The sequence below is a fragment of the Semicossyphus pulcher genome, unplaced genomic scaffold (genome assembly GCF_022749685.1).
Source record: "Semicossyphus pulcher isolate SPU_LCO1_2020_fin unplaced genomic scaffold, fSemPul1.0.p SCAF_25, whole genome shotgun sequence".
NCBI lineage: Eukaryota > Metazoa > Chordata > Actinopteri > Labriformes > Labridae > Semicossyphus > Semicossyphus pulcher.
The window spans coordinates 8,811,011-8,828,786 of record NW_027211699.1 but is presented as its reverse complement, the minus strand read 5'-3'; the positions used below and the strand labels follow the sequence as shown (position 1 = coordinate 8,828,786).

General features: G+C 43.9%; 1 protein-coding gene across 1 annotated transcript in view; it reads right to left on the bottom strand.

The window, feature by feature from the left end:
• Positions 1-738: 738 nt before the first annotated feature.
• LOC138603996 (protein TANC2-like) overlaps positions 739-17,776 on the bottom strand; it is a 28,547-nt gene continuing 11,509 nt past the window's right edge. Inside the window, exons 7-29 of the mRNA XM_069675791.1 lie at positions 15,076-15,201; positions 14,723-14,989; positions 13,679-13,818; positions 13,350-13,581; positions 13,072-13,244; positions 12,043-12,123; positions 11,757-11,957; positions 11,507-11,641; positions 10,988-11,184; positions 10,797-10,905; positions 10,576-10,698; positions 10,362-10,499; positions 10,187-10,285; positions 8,511-8,702; positions 8,323-8,416; positions 8,047-8,180; positions 7,820-7,943; positions 7,528-7,703; positions 7,268-7,400; positions 6,431-6,522; positions 6,207-6,341; positions 5,956-6,056; positions 739-5,176 (exon numbers count right to left, since the gene is read on the bottom strand). Of these exons, the coding sequence (XP_069531892.1) occupies positions 3,295-5,176; positions 5,956-6,056; positions 6,207-6,341; positions 6,431-6,522; positions 7,268-7,400; positions 7,528-7,703; positions 7,820-7,943; positions 8,047-8,180; positions 8,323-8,416; positions 8,511-8,702; positions 10,187-10,285; positions 10,362-10,499; positions 10,576-10,698; positions 10,797-10,905; positions 10,988-11,184; positions 11,507-11,641; positions 11,757-11,957; positions 12,043-12,123; positions 13,072-13,244; positions 13,350-13,581; positions 13,679-13,818; positions 14,723-14,989; positions 15,076-15,201 (5,084 nt within the window). The 3' untranslated portion in view covers positions 739-3,294. The remainder of the gene's footprint in view (positions 5,177-5,955; positions 6,057-6,206; positions 6,342-6,430; positions 6,523-7,267; positions 7,401-7,527; positions 7,704-7,819; positions 7,944-8,046; positions 8,181-8,322; positions 8,417-8,510; positions 8,703-10,186; positions 10,286-10,361; positions 10,500-10,575; positions 10,699-10,796; positions 10,906-10,987; positions 11,185-11,506; positions 11,642-11,756; positions 11,958-12,042; positions 12,124-13,071; positions 13,245-13,349; positions 13,582-13,678; positions 13,819-14,722; positions 14,990-15,075; positions 15,202-17,776) is intronic.

Here is a 17,776-nt window from a genome sequence, read left to right as displayed (position 1 = left end):
AGCATGATAGAACTAAGGTAAAGTTGTGCAGAATTGGGTGTGGTTGTTTGGAATGGCAATTGGATTCTGCTCACTTTCGCTAACTCACTGACTGTTTGTTCAGTTTGTTTTTCAGGCAAATATTTGTGCTAAAGCATTTTCAGTGAGTTAAATCTACTACTTTATTATTTATACATTAGCACAAATTAGCAGGTATCAGTATCTGTCCTCACCTTGCCTGGCTTGTTAGCTTGTTTAGTGTTTGTCTTAAATTGATTTATTTGTGGCCGCCATTGCATAATAGTTCTGACTGTTGTTGGCTTTTCCCTGCAAAGGTGAAGGCAGGCTGTATTGATGTGACAATGGTTATTTTCAGTTACCTGCTAGTGCCATTTCGCTTGCTTATTTGGGATACCAACAAGCAAGCTTCAAGTTCGCGACGTTTTACAAGCTCCTGATTAATAAACAACTCTGGGCAGCAACCAACACAAATATGACCTCATTCTGGTAGCTAGCTTATTAGCCAGCTAACGAAGTAACTACAGAGCAAACTGTGTAGCTTTGATAACTTGGCACTTGCTAACCACTCCTCTCTAGTGCCAATCTCTCAAAGCTCTGGCTCCAAAAAAACATCATGGCAACAGCAAGTACCGAACTTCATGCTTCAAAAAGGTGAAAGGTGGTCACTGTGGCTTTGTCCATTATTTATAGAAACGCTAGAAATGCTGAAAGACAGAGAGATAGACTAACACATCAGGCTTTCATTCATCTTTATTCCTCTTAGTAATGTTATTTCAGCAGTCAGTAATTTCACGAGCTGACACATTCATGTTGTGTAAAATGACGCTTTTCTTCTTGTACATCCGTTCTGGGTTTTAAATATTAACTTATTATAAACACAGTGGAAAAAGCCAACAGTTAATCCAATAACAGGGAACACACACACACACACACTCACACTCAACATCAGCTCCAACAGATCGGAAGAGGCGGTAGTAATGCTGGTTTACCTGGGGTGTCTCGAACCTGTGGCTCAGGGCCCATAAGCAGGTCAGGGGTTACTTCATGTACATGTACAGCACAACACATCTGTCAAGCAGCTCACAAGGGATTTAAAGCAACACTGAAGCTCTATGAAATGCTGTTCCAAGCTTGTCTTCAACATCTTCATATTGTAACTGGTCAGAATCACATATTTAGCAGTCTGAGAGTGAAAATGGCTTTTGAACCAGAGATGTTCACTATTAGATCACAGCACAATATCCTGAGCACTAAGAAATAAGGGCACAGAGACTATACAGCAGCTCTGAAACCAACCTGCTGTCTAATTAGAGACGTAAAAGAAATGTACAAAAATTAGGCAAAGCTAAGTCCCACTTGCTAACCACTGTCTGTCAGCTAGCCCTGGAATTGATGTTAGCTAACCTGTCATGCGCCATTCTTACACGGCTATTGAGCCTTGGGGGTAAAGACTAACAACTGACAAATTTACACCAAAACAGGTTTCTTTTTTCAATATCCTTCAGCTGTATCATTTGCCTTCTGAATTGAAAACTTCTGCCGGCTAATTTAGCTAGCAAGCTAATCAAGCTAACACAAGCACCATGATTGGTTTTGAAAATGCCGTCTCTATCTGACCTTCTCACGTTTTCAGTTAAAGTATTTCACAGAAATATTTAATATTCTCTTGATGGCTACATTTATAAAACTTGGCGGAAAAAATGGTATGGTTGTTATGTGAGCTAATCAAGCTAACATAGGAACCAGAGATCTTATAAAAGGGTTTTTTTATGCTCTCCATGACCACCGCAAAAACAAGGTTTGACGCTTACATTAGCTCATCAAGCTAACGCACCACGAGTTGGGTTGAAAACGCCGTCTCTGTCAAAAACAAAAAGTTGAATTGTTTCATTGGGACTTTTTTAAAAGGAATCAATTCTTGCTTCTTTGCTACAAAAAAAAGTATGGTGCTTATGTTAGCTAATCAAGCTAACATAAGAAGGTCATGTAATCACTACGCTTCCATGGCAAAGAGTGTAAAGGGCTCTGGTATATCAGTGAGGATCCTTGTGGTTTGCATAATTTAGGATCTTCAGGACTACATACAAAATGAGTTCCCAGAAAAAACTACAACAACCCTTTCTGAAGCAAAAGATCCAATGCCTTTTAAAAGAAAGGTTTTCTTTTTGATATGAAACAAAATGAACATATAAAAAGCAAATCAAAAAGCCGTGTACAGTTTGAAGAGAAACTATTCTTATACAGTTTAATACAGATATAACTTTAAAAAGATAAATATCACTTATTTTTGTTCTATATACAGAAAGTCAGTGCCTTTCAATGACAGCATCTTCCTAGTTTCTCAAACTATGGCTTGGGACCAGGTCACTGGTTTTAGAGACTGGATCTAGCAGTAACCACATCCAGTTTTCCAGTCATTGTAACACTTAAGCAAACTTCAAATGAAAATCTTCCTTAAAGGCGTCAGCAGCAGTCAAAGGTGGTAGTGGTGCTTTTGTGTCTTTCTTGTCTCACTGAATGTCACTGGTCCGGACTCACATTCATGAACTTGGCAGAAAAACTAGAACAGTTGAAAATCTACTGTAAGCCAGAGATTTGTGTCTTGTTTGTGTTTACTTCAGATATCCCCCAAATCTTGAACTTCTCCATTTTGCATTCTCGTCCTTCCCTCATGTCCTTTGTCCTTGTTGTCTTTTCCTTGTCCCTGGCATACTTGACAGACGCTTCATATCAAACTTCTGTGTTTGAATTGAACTTTCCCCTCCCTCCTCTGAACAATAAAGGATGCAGAGTGCTTCATGTGCTTGCTCTCTTTTTTTTCTTCACACAAGTACTTTAATTGCTTCTCACCATGCACCAAGAATACCTTCGAGAAGGGAGTGTGTGCTGTTATCTCCATTTGAACATTTATTGCGTCTAGCACATCTGAAAGTCATACAAGCGACACTTATTACAAACTACAAGTCGTATGAACTTCCAGTCGTGCAAACTTCCAGTCATTCCAACTATAAGACGTACAAACTTCCAGTCGTACCTTCTACAAGTACAAACTTCCAGTCGTGTGAACTCCCAGTTGAACAAACTCCCAGTTGTACAGACTACCAGTCGTACAAATAACAATTCATGCAAACTCCCAGACTTTCAAACTACTACACCAACGGATGCTGAACAGACTACAAGTCGTAGGAACTTGAGTGTTTCAAGCAGAATTCCGTTGGCCCGGTGGATCTTGAAATATAAGTGCACTAGTTTCTAACCATTCTTTGACCTTTGTCCTTTACAATCAAACAATCTTCATACATTGGATTCTACAAAGGGTCTTTTTGGTTTGACAGGAGAGGTAGGGCCTTTCTGTCGATCAATTGGTCTGTCTGAGTAACTATGGATAACCGGCAGTGTTCGAGCCAACTTCACATCCAGGTAGGAGGGATTCTGACTAGCAACCTGCGCTGAGCCTTTACCCTGAGGACCACCTCTTTGTTGCACTTCATGGCAGTCCAGCTGGTTGTCATGAAGAAGGTGACCATTGTGGGCATTGTTGTTGCTGCGGTTGTAGTAGGCAAAAGAGGATGGCTGGGGTTTGCTTAAGCCTCCTTGATTGGTGGGGGTTTTGCTTGGTGAGCTGACGACCGTGTCCACTGAAGACACGGCCCAGGAGCGAGACGGGCTGAGACAAGATGCAGAACTGGATGGAGCTTGTGGTTGATACTGCGGTTGGACTCTTGCAGTTCTGTCATTAATCCCCATAAAAGGAGTGTTCCTTGATAAACGTCCTGCCTCTCCAGGATAAGTGCCACCTCCCATGCTTATATCATTCTGGGGAGAGGAGATCAGAAAGAGGTCATCGTGGTAACCAGTAAACCCTCCCATAGAGGCCAGATCTGAAGGTAGATCCATATGCTGGGCAGAGGCAGAGGTCCTGAAGCCTGGGCCATGATTAGCTGGCTGCCCACCCGCCAGGCTGACGCTGCTGCTGGAGAAACGGACGCTGGAACTCTGGGAGTGGACAAGAGGCTTTGGGGGAGGAACTGAAGGAGGGATTGGGTGTGCACTGACCGGGCGTCTTAGTCCTCCCTGGTGATGGTATTGATAATCATGTGATGCCAAAAGATTATCAGGAGGCCCTGTGGTTGCCTCTGTAACTTCCATGGGGTAATAGGCTGCCTTAGATTGGTTGCGGCTGAACTGAAGGGCCTGGCCAAAACGATTGATCCCCGCCTTGCCCCCTTCTTCTTCTCTAACGTAAGCAGGCGCAGGTCTGGTCTGGCAAACAAAGTCAACGTCATCTAGTGGATATGAAGCTCCAGAGCTCAGACCTGCCTGGACCTGCAGATTAGGCCTGATATCCAGAGCGCTTGGGCAAATGCCTTCCGCCAGCTTGGCCAGTTCTTGGGGCAATTGGCCAAACTGGGTGTAGGCAGAACCTCCAAAAATTGTACTGGAGTGGGCTGAGGAACTGGGCTGACTGGTTCTGACAACCTGGACTTTGGCTGGTTGAAGCCACTGGCCTTGACCAGGGTTCTGCTTTTGGAAGGATCTTTGACTGGACGGATATTGGTGGTGTTGCAGCCCCTGGTTCTGGTCCGAGTGGTGGAGGGATGGGATAGACTGCGGATGGTGGTGAAGACCACCTCCATTTCCTGGCATACTTTTTGAGATCTCTTGATGCTGCATCAGGGACTGAGGAGGGCTGAAATGGTGATAGGAGGCGGATGGAGGAGGAGGCACAGAGTGACAGGGAGAAGAGGCAGGGGATTGGGTGGAGCTCTGGAGGTGACGATACAGGTGTGTGGGGGAGAGTGAAGAAGGTTGTGGCACTCCAGTGCGGCAATGAGTGTCAAGACTTTGAGCCACATTTGGAGGATGAAAGGAGAATGACTGAGGGGGGGCATCTTCTTCCCCGTAACCCCCTTCATCCTCTTCTTCCCCTTCCTCCTCTTCCTCGGTAAGCCCGTCCCTGTCCTGCACCTGCAGACAGCCTGAATCCCTGCTCCTGACTTCGCTGATGCCAACATTTTGTTGATAAGCATGATGTGATGAAGGTGGAGGAGAGTCTTGTTGTTGTGCAGCCTGCCGACACTCGTCCTTGACCCTGGACAGCAGTCGCTGGATCTCCCGGTTCGATGGGCAGAGGCGGCTGGCCTCAATGAGGTCTTCAAGAGCTGCATGGAACAGCCTGAATGATGAGACAGAGCACAAGTTAAGACAGGATTTCAGGAGATAATATTAAACAACAAACCTAAGAACCCATCGGCTATCGTGTGACAACGACCAACCCTCTGGGGGCACCTGCTGATATTTTGAGAATTCTGGTGTAGCCAGACGATATCCGAATAATGAGTAATGTATATCTGGGCCAAGACTTTGGCGCAGATATCCAAGCATTTAGGTCTTGTGGGGTTAATTTAGCCCAAGGACAGGAGTCACATGTTGACACTCCCTTGTTCCAGTGACATCAACCCATACCTGCTGTCAGAGAGCAGATTTAGATCAGCAGAGTGACAAATAAAGCCCCTACAGAAAACCCAGAACTGTACGTTTCTTACACTGGCAGATCCTGCTTCCTGCATCATCTCCAATTTTCTGGAGGGAGTGAGTCTTATTCAGTACAACCTTGCTTTTTAAAAAACTTCATTTCATCAATGAAATACACCTTGATGCCTGTGGTCGTCATTGTTCATGATGGACAAGACTATGTTACGTTTCATAGGAAGTAAGAGAGGGAATGATAGGAAACTGTGAAGGCTACATAGCTCCCCAAGTCCCAAAATAACAAAGACCCTATACTAGGGTGGCTCATGTTTTTACCCCACTGACATTACCTGTCACCTGTAAAAAGGTCAGTCTTTGCATGTTGGTGGTGGTCCAAACATAGTGAAGACTTGCTGCTGGATTTAAGCTTAAAAAAATTAAAATGATCAGTTTAATGACTTGTCTTCAAGTTGCTCTTGTTACCTGCGGCTGCGTTTGGCTCGAGCTCTGGCATAAAAGGCTTCGTAGGATTTGGGTTTCAGCTCTAGCGCCTTGGTGGCAAACTCCTCTGCGAGTCCAAAATCCTGCATGCAAAGGAACAGAATTCATGGTAGGATGTCGAGACAGAGGACAGAAGATTGTGAGAGATGAAATTAAAATTCATTTTACGACCATGGATTACAAAATATCTACATTTACTTCAATGCGTGTTTAAGAGCGAGGCGGAGACTCACATTCATCTTGCGGTGGCAGCGTGACAGGTTTAGCAGCACACACACCCTCAGCTGTCTTAACGCGTTCAGCTCGTCTCCTGGAAACTTCTGGAGTGCCGACTGATAGGAGTGAGCAGCTTCCCTCACTTTACCTTGCTACAATTGCACAGGACAAACAAAACACTCACATTATCAAAGAAACGTGTGTTATTTTGAGATGCGTTTCGGCAGAGCTTGTGCTTTACCTTGTACAGTTTGTCTCCCTCCTGCATCAATTTGCTCAGAAGAACCATTAAGATGTCTGGTTTAGAGGTCGCCATGGCCCAGGTTGCTGGTCCTACACGCAAACACACACACCAGAGACAAAGAAAACACAAACTGTAGGACCAGCAAGCATCTGACAAATGTTTTATTATCTATGCAAAGAGGTTTCCCGTATGTCTTGACTCCTGTTGTTTGAGGTTCTAAATCCTGTCATTGAAAACATGTTTCAAAGGCATTTAGTGGACAAGTAATTGGTTTGGGTAGATCCATCATATGCCCATTTATAAGCACTATATTTTTTGTATAATAACTATATAAGCTGGAAACCAAAATTTGATTCCTTGGCTGCACAGAAATCGACATACGCAACTCTCTTTACTCTTTTTTCTTACACACAGTTTTATAGAGGAGTCCCACAGGGTTCGGTTCTCGGTCCTCTTCAGTTCAGTTTATACCTAAATTACTAACAACAATCAAGTTTTCAGATATATGCAGATGATACAGTCCTATATCTATCTAGTGGAACGATTTAATACGTTTCTACACAGCCTTCATGTCTTCTAGAGTCCACAGCAGCTTGGTTTGAGAACTCATGTCGCGAGAAAACTGTGTCTGTTTGATTTTCTCCCAGGGTTTGGAAGAAGTGCTTTTTGGCTTCCTTTCTAAAATAGTGGGATGCGAATATTGATACCACTTTAATGTCTGAACACTAAATATGTAGTAACCACTCACTGCTGGTTAGCTTAGCTTTAGGTCAACTAAAAGCCTTTGGTACTGGGAATGTATCATAGGAGGAGCATAACTGAGTCGTGTTTTACCTATTTTAGCTCCCTTCCTGAGCAGAGCAATGACGGCTGAAGTGTTTCTGCAGCCGACTGCTCGGTCCAGAGGACGCATCCCGCTGCAATCCACATGCTCCACGGATGCACCATGATCCACCAGGTACTGCACCTGATGCAGAAAAGGACACAAGCAAGGGCATCTTTAGCATGTATGGACTACAGTTTGACACTTTAATCATATAATACTGTCCTCGTTCAACTCTGAATATAACAATGGCTGTATCTATTTTACACACCACTTCTGGATCACCGCAGAAGGCAGCCAGATCCAGAGGAGTCCGAACGCTCCGGTCAGCGTGTGTCGTGGCCGCTCCTCTCTCCACGAGCTCTCTGACCAATGGGAGCCTGCCTTTCAGACATGCCCAGCTCAGCGCCGTTAACCCTTCCCTGTCCGTGTGGTCGAGAGAGGCTCCTGGAAACAAAGAGAGGGATTGATGTCAGTGTACACGAGGGTCAGGGATAAAAAGGTTGCTTCTGTTGTTGCCTTTGTTTCTGTGGTTGTTACAATCGGCAACGCAAAGTTGTTACCATGATCGAGTAGCAGCTGGGCGGTGGTCAAATGTCCCTCTGAGGCTGCCGTCATCAGAGCAGTTCGTCCATTTTGGTCCACCATGTTCACGTCCAGCCCGTGATTCAGCAACAGCTCCACCACCTGACAGAGAAACACAGGTGTGGACACGCACTCAGCGACACTTGATCTAAGGCACGCTTGTGTGTGTGTGTGTGTGTGTGTGTGTGTGTGTGCTCCCCTGTACCTGCCAGTGGCCACGTCTCACAGCACTGAAGAGCGGAGCAACACCTCGTCTGTTGACTTGCTTTATGTCAGCCTCCTGATCCAACAACAGCCTGCAGACAGACAGCCGTCCACTTCCTGCTGCTGCAGTCAGAGCTGACACACAGAGACACACAGACAGACAGACAGACAGACAGACACAGAGAGACAGATGAAACATGTTTTTTAATATGTAAACATTGAAGTCCACACTGTTAAAAATATGTTCTGGCATAAAATAACACAGCTTTTGTTGTACCTGTCTCCCCCCACAGACTGTCAGGTGTGTTGATCTCAGGTCTCTCCTCTTCCTCGTCGTCTTCTTCTGGAAGATCCAGCAGATATGACACCATCTACAGACACACACGATACAAGAACACATGTTAGAAACAGATCTTGTTTCATATTCACTTACACACATGATACCGGTGTGTGTGTGTGTTTGACCTCTGTGTGGCCCTTGCTGGCAGCTCCGATCAGAGCCTGCTGCACTGCCTGGCACCTGCTTGCCCCCTTCTGGCCACAGCAGGAAGTGCAGCTCCAGTCCGCACGCCTCAGCAGGAAGCGCAGCACCTGGAGGTGCCCCCTCTGAGCCGCATGCACCAACACACATCGACCTGAGCTGTCCACATGACCCACCTGAGCACAGGCAGAGAGAGACATAAACACACACATCCACTGCTTTATCTTTACCTTTTTAAGGTTATACAATCATTAAATTCTATTTATAACTTAACTTTGAAACACTTTGGATCTCAGACATCACGAAAAGGGTGCGAGCTAATCTTTAACCTTTAATTGGAAACACTGAGTCCCTTTTACATGATTGGAGGAAATTCAATGTATCTTTATTGAAAGGGAACAACTTAATAAAAACATTTAAACTTATCGAAGTTTCCACTCACTGTTCCTGCTCCTTAAAGCTTGTATTTTGTAATTTTTTATTTTCAGCTTTATTTTACCAGGAATATACCACAGCACATTAAATGTAAAAAAGAAAAAAAGGAGCCGGAGAAGAAGAGTAATATTCAGAGAAAAAAATCTGAGATTAAAGTCGGAAATTTTCCCGAGAAAAATGGCAAATTTGTGAGAAAATAACTAGCAAGTTTATGAGATTATAAAGTCATGAATTTGCTAGAAATTTAAAGTCATTAAGTCACAAATTTAGAGAAAAACTTTTGTCAAGGAACCACATGTCCTCTCACTGTCGCACATCAGACGCTGCTGCCTGCTGTGCATCATGCCTGACGTGCACAACCTCATCAAATTAAACTTTTCAATTAGATTAAACAATGAGGACAAACTTGGGATTTTAGCCCAGAGTCGCACATTTCTAACTCTATTATGTCATAAATCTGTCTGCCATTCTTTTCTGGCAAATTTACAATTTTAATCTTTGAATTTTCGAGTATTTTCTCTGAATATTACTCTTCTCCTCTGGTTCCAATTATTTCTTTTACAATGGCTCTACTGTCGTAGGAACGTGATTAAAATCCTGGCCAAAACAGCAGCATAAAAAGGTTTCACATAAAAAACAGACTACTACAAACTAAATGTACATAACACATGTGTACATGTGTTCTCACTGGTCAAATGATCCTTAATCCTGTTTTTATCATCTTCCATGCTTATAAAATACTCGAGTCTAAGGCGACTCTGTAGCTGAGACTGAGAGTACTTTCACCAAAGACAGAGCGACTTTGAGGATGTGTGTCTAAAGCTGGACACTATAGCTAAGATAGTGGCCACTCTACCTTCCTAAGAAACATGTAATAAGCAATCTTTGTCTTTCATTCATCTATATGCCTTTTTGAATTTTGAATTTTTTGTTTAATTTAATCTCTTGTTGAAGCTTCTGTATGGTAGATTTCTGAGACTCAAGAAGCTGAATCTCTCCCCCAAACAAAGAACAAAATCTCATATTATTTTAATAGCAAATGTTTTTGTTTTCTGACGTGTAATCCAACAAAATCTGACTAATCCCACCTTTAAATGAGTGGACACGTGGGGGTAGGGCTTTCTACCACAGTGTCATTCTTACTACTACCACTAGGCGGCACTAAAGAGCACAGTTTGAAACAACCCACATTATGACTCTGACAGGCAGACAGGTTCACAGCTACCTTTGCTCTGTGCTGACTCAGCATGGAGACGCCGTCAAGATGTCCGGCTGCAGCAGCGAATCCCAGCGCCGTCATACCATCATGTGACTGGGCATCCACCTGGAAATACATCACATTTAAAGGACACGATCTAAATGTTTACATAAAGTTTAATCTTCAAATGAAGGTGAGTTACCTGAGCTCCGTGGTCGAGCAGCAGAGCCACAGCGTCCGTGTGGCCCAGGTGAGCGTGGACACACAGCAGGGGGGCGCTGTTGAGGACATCGCTGCGGACATCCACTTCAGCCCCGCCCAGAATCAGCAACCTGCTCACCTGCACAGGTGGAGAGAAAAGTTACAGCCCACCTGTATCAGGAAGTATGTGAGGATTTAATTATGCGCAGTGTTACCTTGATGTTCGGGGTGTAGAGGTTACGCAGCGACGAGAGAGTCGAGCTCAGGCTCTCTGTGCTGTAGGACAGCCACAGCCCCTGCAGCACTGAGGAGGAAACCCCGAGCTTCTTACTCAGACCCTGGAGACGAGGATTGTGTGAAAACAAACAGTTAGATAACAGACGTTCATGGTATCCTCACAGCTTTATTACTACATCACGTCTGTGTGTGAGCTCACCTTGTAGATGTGAGCCTTCAGGATGTGATGTCCCAGCTCCAGTGTCTGCTGTTTGTTCAGCTTCCCTTCCTGCCTGCAGAGCCAGAAGGCCAGCAGAGTGTGGCCGCTCCTGCAGAAACAGACAGCTCACTTTAAACCTCTCTCTGGTGTTATTCTTACTCTCTGTGGTCTTACTCTGCGGGTTAGTTTACCTGGGGTCGCAGAGGAACCTGTCGTCCTGACCGTCCTCCCTCCACACCAGCCACTCCCTGAAGGAGGCGTGGTTTATCATCCAGGTGCCGTCGCTCCGCCGCAGCAGGAAGGAGGAGAGCTGCTCCAGACGCTGCACGAACTCCCCCCAGGGCAGAGCGCCACCTGTCAGAGCGCTGGCGTTCACCGCCTCAAACAGCTGAAAAAGACAGAAGAAGGTCACATTCAGACTGTTTAGTGTGTGCAAAAGAAATTCATTCTGCAGAGTCTGCAGAAATGCTAACAGCTATTTGAGGCTGTAATTAGTTAAATAAACGAAAGCATGCAAACAGTGACAATGCTAACATGCTTATCTTTAGCAGGTGTAATGTTTACAATGTTCCGCATCTTGGCATGTTAACATTAGTTACTTAGTACAAAGAATTGAGGAGCTCAGGCTGCAAGTTTTTGCTAATAAACAAAGTGGAAGATTTACACTTTGAACTGGATGAAAAGTTTAGGTTTGCACAAGAACAGAGTACCTGCTGGTCCGTCAGTGGGTGCAGTGACGCCACAGTGATGTTAAGCAGTGGCAGAACTCTCTGGAAAGACGACTGGGTGGGAAACCGGATGTTTAGCTGCAGCAGGTAGACCTCTGCGAGACTCACAGGAACCACCTGCACAACACACGCAAACACACACAGTCATGAAGTGTGCCAATGTATCTCCACAACTACAAAGCTTCTCTTAGATCCACTTCACTTTCACCCTCCTCTGCCTCCCCTTCCTCACCTTGAAGCTGGAGCTCTTCAGCACCAGGTATCCTCTCTCTATCAGGTCCAGGGTCAGCTTTAAGTACAGGTACGAGCCTTTGCTCAGGCTCTTCAGGTGGCCGATCAGCTTGGCCAGAGCCATGTTGTCGAGGCGGCCGTTACTCAGCGACACGTTGCTCTGGATCTCAGCGCTGCTGTGAATACGCTGCATTAGATACCCCTAAGGAGAAAAAGACAGACATGTACTGTAAGTAAAGATAGATAGGTAGTGAGAGAGACAGATAAACAGACTGTGTGCATGTTACCTGCAGATCTTTGTCTATGGCGCTGTTCTCTTCCATCCGGTCCAGAGAGATGCGGTGAAACGGTAGAGAACCAGTGATGTTCTGAGAAAGAGAAAGAGTTCAAAACAAGTTTAAAATATTATTCTTTGGCCCTTTATTTGATAGGACAGAGGATGGAGCCAGGAAATATGGGGAAAAAGAGTGGCAATTTCATGCACCAAAGGGAAGAGGGCCGGAGTAGAAGTTTTAATGTGAACAAAGCCACCCACAAGACGTCAGGCCGCACCGCCGCTTTAGAGAGAAGTCATTCTAAAACATGTCGTCTGGGGCTGACTGACAGTGAGGTAAAGCAGCAAATATATTAAAAAATCTAACGCACACTTAAACATATATATATTTTATCAGGTGAGGCTTCTTTTAAGAGGCTAAAGTAGGTTTTGCAACAACCTGTTTACAGCGGTATTGATGCTATATAGCAAAGTTTCAGGAGCAGGACCCACGAATTCAGACCTCTCCCTCCCACCCCTGCACTTTGTCTGCATCATAATGTCATTCATCAATAAATTGTTATCCTGTTGATGGTGCGGCCCTTGCTAGTGAAACAGGTGCCAACCAGCATCTACTGTAGGAACTTCCCCTTTAAGATAGCTCCCTGGTGATGACGCTAATGTTTATAGCATTCATACAGCAGGTAAAGAAACAAAAATGGTTTTAAATACTCCCTAAAGTTTTGCTCTTTGACTTGTCTTTCATTCTTTGCTCTTCGTGCTTTTACTTTGAAAAGTATTTTAAAAACTCCATCCAAACTTTTTATATTGCTCTAACTACAGCCTTGTTCATGCCACTTTCAGAGGAGGAAACATTTTATTGATTTTCATATTGTTAAAACCAGACAAAAAATTAGATCTTGTTATCATGGACGCTGCTTGGTTGAACATAAAAGCTTACATTTGATTTAAACCTGGGGCTGCTTTTATACTTTTATGTACCATAACATCCAAAAGATAAATAAACAGAGTCCATATTGTCTTCTTGTGTGAGTGTGTGTACCTGCTGACTGGTCCTGACTGTGGTGATGACCTTCAACCAGGAAGGAAACTTCTGAGCGTTTCGGGACAGGAAGGAAGTCAGTGTGTTGCCGTAGTCCGGCCGGTGGAACTCGGCCTCGTTCAGCCCGTCAATCAAAATGATAAGCCCCGCCCCCTCCACATGCAACTTCCTCTCTGGAAAAAAACAACACAGAACAGATTCGGGACTGTTCCTGCAGCAGAACACCGTGCCTGGAGGGAAACACAGGATTATTTTAAAGAAGAGTTTGAGCGTTGTACCTCTGTAGAGAGCATCCAGTGGTTCCAGTATTCCTCTCTGGAGAGCGGAGCTTGGATCCTGGATGCAGGAGCGCAGAGTTAGCGTGCTCTGCAGCTGCGGGGACTGATGCAGCAGCTCCCGATAGGCCGACAGCTGAGGAGCGTCACTGAGCATCGCCGCCATGTTGTAAACAAACTCAGGAACCAGACATGTGTGGCAGTTATCGGCCTGACAGAAATGATACGAGACGACCTGCAAAGAAAGACAGGAGGAAGATTTGCATGATCAGTATCTCTAAAGTCTCTGCATGCCCTTACATACTTTCATACCTGCTTTCTAGTTATCCTACCTGTCCTGCGAGCCTCCTCAGTGCCTCCTCCTGTCTCCTCATCATCTCTGGAGTCCCTGGACAGCTTCCTCCTCCTCCTCCTTCATCTCCTCCTCCCCCTCGTCCCAGGGAATCGTGGGAGAAAGACACAGCGTCCACATCTGGAAAAGAACACCAGGAAACATTTTAAATCATGGTAAAGATGTAAAGACACAAACTACTTCCATCTTTACTTCTTCTGCTTTTGTGCATTCCTTCCACTACGTGATGTAATGGGTTTTTCTGGTGGTTGGCTCGGCTGCGAGTCTGGTTGATTTTATTGGGTTCTGCATGATGACTCAGCTGTATCTTACAGACTGAATAAGATTGTCGCCGTGGCTGGAATAACTCACTGGGGGTCCTTTTGGAAGAATGTGAAACTGGCTCCTGCCAAGAGTTTGCTACGTCCCCCTCAAGCGCCTACCAAGCACCATATAGACTGTATTAAACTAAGACAACAGTCAAACAGCATTGGGCCTTTATATTTGTCTTTCTTGTATTCTTGACATAAACTGTCCAAACAAGTAGAAAGGAAAGACCCAGTCACTATGAAATAACAGTGTAATATAAAGCTTCTATCTGTATATTTGTTTGTTCATTCCACAGACAGACCTGCAGCTGGTGAAAATCATCTCATGCATATGTGAAAGATAACTTTACATGTTAACCATTTTGCTGAATTTACATAGAGAAAGACGAAAGTAAGTCGTAACTGAGTGTAAATAAAAGCTATCGATCTGTTAACAAAATGTGGAAATAAAATAACGAATCTCTCTACAGGCTGTGGCAAATTCATATCATGGCCAACATTTATATATTTGACAAGATCTACAGTTACTGAAAGATACGATACTGAAAGATACGATACTGAACGATACGATACGATATAAATATTTTGGCATGAAATAAATTTGAGTCTACTAAGATTTTAAAAAATATTACAAAATGCTGCATAAAGAATGTGTTGCTTTGTATTGCTGATTCAACAGTATAATACAGAAGGACATATAAAGTGTCTCTGCTTACATTTAGCCGTGGTCTGGTCACTGGCAGCCGTTGGAAACATGCGTTTTCCATGACAGCTGAGGGACACCAGACGGGCGATGATGGCAGTTTTCCCAAAGCCCATGTTGCCAACGATCACCACACCCCGACTGGTGACTGGATCATCACTGCGCAGACAAGCGTCCACTTCCTGGAAGAGCCACTCCCTGCCGGTGAACAGCCAATCAGACGAAAGACCGGGTACCTCAAAATGGAGGGGCTTCAGGTTGAGAGAGGGGGTGAAACGAACTGCAGGAAAAGAGAGTAGGAGAGGACAACGTCAGCACTTTTTGTAAATATGTGTGTGTTTGACAGTATATTGCGAGTGTGTTAACCTCTATGGTCCTGTTGACTACGGCTCCCAGAATTCTGTCTGGGCATTCTGAGGGACGTCCTCGAAGGGATGTGTCTCTGCTGCTCATCCAGGTAGGCCAGATCTTCAAGGTGGGCAGAACAGGTGGCTAGAGAACGAGAGAGAGACAGTTAAACACTTCTTACTGTGGTGTTCCGCAGGGATCAATCCTCGGCCCCGTTTTTATTTTCAATTAACATGTCATCCCCCATTGGTCACATCATTTTTTTTAAGTACAACATCCAACTCCACTGTTATGCAGAGCTTTATGTTCCACTCAGAACTCCTTCACCTGTTGCCTTGCTTCCCTTTAAGCCTGTCTAGCCAATATACATAGAAGGATGTCTCTGTAAATCCCTCAACCTACACAGATATATTTATTTCAGAAATAATTACCAAGGTCAAGACCTCAAAGACCCCACCTCGCTAAGGCCATGTTAACTAACTTCTTATACTTTTTCCTTAGCATCAAAGCTGTGTTGATAGTTAGCGGCTAACGACCACTTGTCTTCCTCCCTTGTCCATTTGTTTTTTTATTTGCAAGATTGACAGAGGTAGAAATGTGTGGTTGTAAAATCTGAAATTCTGTAAAAATCTGGAAAGAAATCGTCATCTTGAAAAATAGCATTTATTTGCTAACCTAAGATAGAAGTGGTAAGTCCCTTTGGAGAGAGACAGGTTAGCTGTTTTCTGCCTGCTACTTGCCCTTATGCTAAGCTAGGCTAAAGCTCATCTCTCTACTTAATATAGTTTAACTTTTTGTGAAATTTGTTTATTAGATTTCTTGATTTCTCATGTCCCTACAATAAATAAAAATGTACAGCCTGGACATGGTTAGCTTAGCTTAGCATAAAGACTGGAAACAGGGGGGAAACAGCTAGCCTGGTTCTGTCCAAAGGTAACACATTCCATCCATTAACCATTATTTGCTTAACTTTACAATCTGTGAATTAAGTCAGGCTGTCCCCAGGGATCGTCAGCAACAAATATATCCACAAATACATCCACAACATGTAGGAACCACAGGATGAACACATGATGTATACAAGCTAATATGAACTGTAAATACAACTGCAAAAAAGGGTCGAAGCATGTCTTTCTTTTCCTAGGAGGAACAGGCACACTTTGTAGGATACTGTAGGATACTGAACACTTCCACTACAGCCGCTACAGAGCTGATATGAAAGCCAACAACGCTCCGATACATGTTGGAAACTTTGAGTTGTCTGGACTTCCCCTAAAATCAAAACAGAAAACAGAAACCAAACAGAAACCTACCGAAAGTCTGATCGAATCACTCCAGCTACGATCCTCACCAGTGCTCTCTGTGCCCTGTGTCCTGTGAGTATGTGTCTGTCTGTGTTTTCAGAAACGTCATACATGTCACTTCCTTCCTTTTTGTTTTTCAGTTTTTATGAGACACAGAGAGGAAAAGAGGAAAGGGAGGACGAGATGTGATGTTTGTCATTGTTCCTCAGCCTGGTTGTTTTGTACTGTTTCTAACTACAGACATAAAACTCAATATGAACTCGCTTTTACGAATATGTTGCTGTGCAGATTAAACAAATGAGATCCATGTGTTATTTTGTAACCATTTCACTGTTGGTAACCATGAACACAGCCACTGCTTCTGCTTGTTTGCAGTCCTAGTGCTAAGCTAGGCTAACCCGGACCACCTTCTAACCTAACAGACACACAAAAGCTCGGTGGCAATCTTCTTATCCCACTCTTGGGTAGTAAAAAAGCATCATCTGAGCGTCAGGGATTTTTAAATATGTATTTAAGATGTTTTTTCAATATAGAGTTACATTGTTGCAGCTAAGTTGGAAACAAAAACAGCAAAACTGGAAAAAAGCAGGTCTGACATTAGTGATCTGTAGCATCATTTGTGTAGAGGGACCTTCAACACTTGACATTTCCAACGTTCATTAGCTAACATCACGTAGCACGTTAGCAAGCGAGCCCTACAGTCAGTTAAACAGCCAAAACCGTCCTAACTTCGGTCACATCAGAATACAGGAGATAATGAGGATTAGGATCAATCAAATACACCCTGCCCTGGGTTGACAGAGTAGCGGAAGAGCAGCTAGCAAACAACTTGTCCCAATACTGCCTTGAGAACATGAACAGCCGATTATCAATGGCGTACAAAAAGGGCACCATTCCATTAATGTTACAGCAGCTTGTGTCCTCTCCTTTACGAAATCTGAATTTACAGACGATTACAGAACCAAGTTTGGTTTTACTCCGCTGCAAATGAAGGAGAGGACACAAGTATTGTGAGGACGGGGACACGCTGATGAACATGTGTGTGTGTGTGTGCATTCTGAAATAACTAAGAAAATATATTGTAAGTATATTTTACAGTTATACATCTGTCAACAAATCTGGGTTCAATTTATACGTTACACCCAACATTCAGAGAACCATAGTTATAAAGTAACCTTGCTATTAAACTAGTGCTCCTCGTGGCGCAACAATAATTAACCAAACAGAAACGGGACAATACACAAAGGTGTCCACACTAATTGAAAATGGCTTTTAAGTCAAAGAAGCAAAAGCAATTTCTCACCTTATTCATTCACACAGACAAAAGAAGGATGTTAAAGGATGTTAAAGGATGTTAAAGGAGGTTAACTGTCCGTGCTGATGAACTTAACTGCAACGCTACTGAACTGGAACGG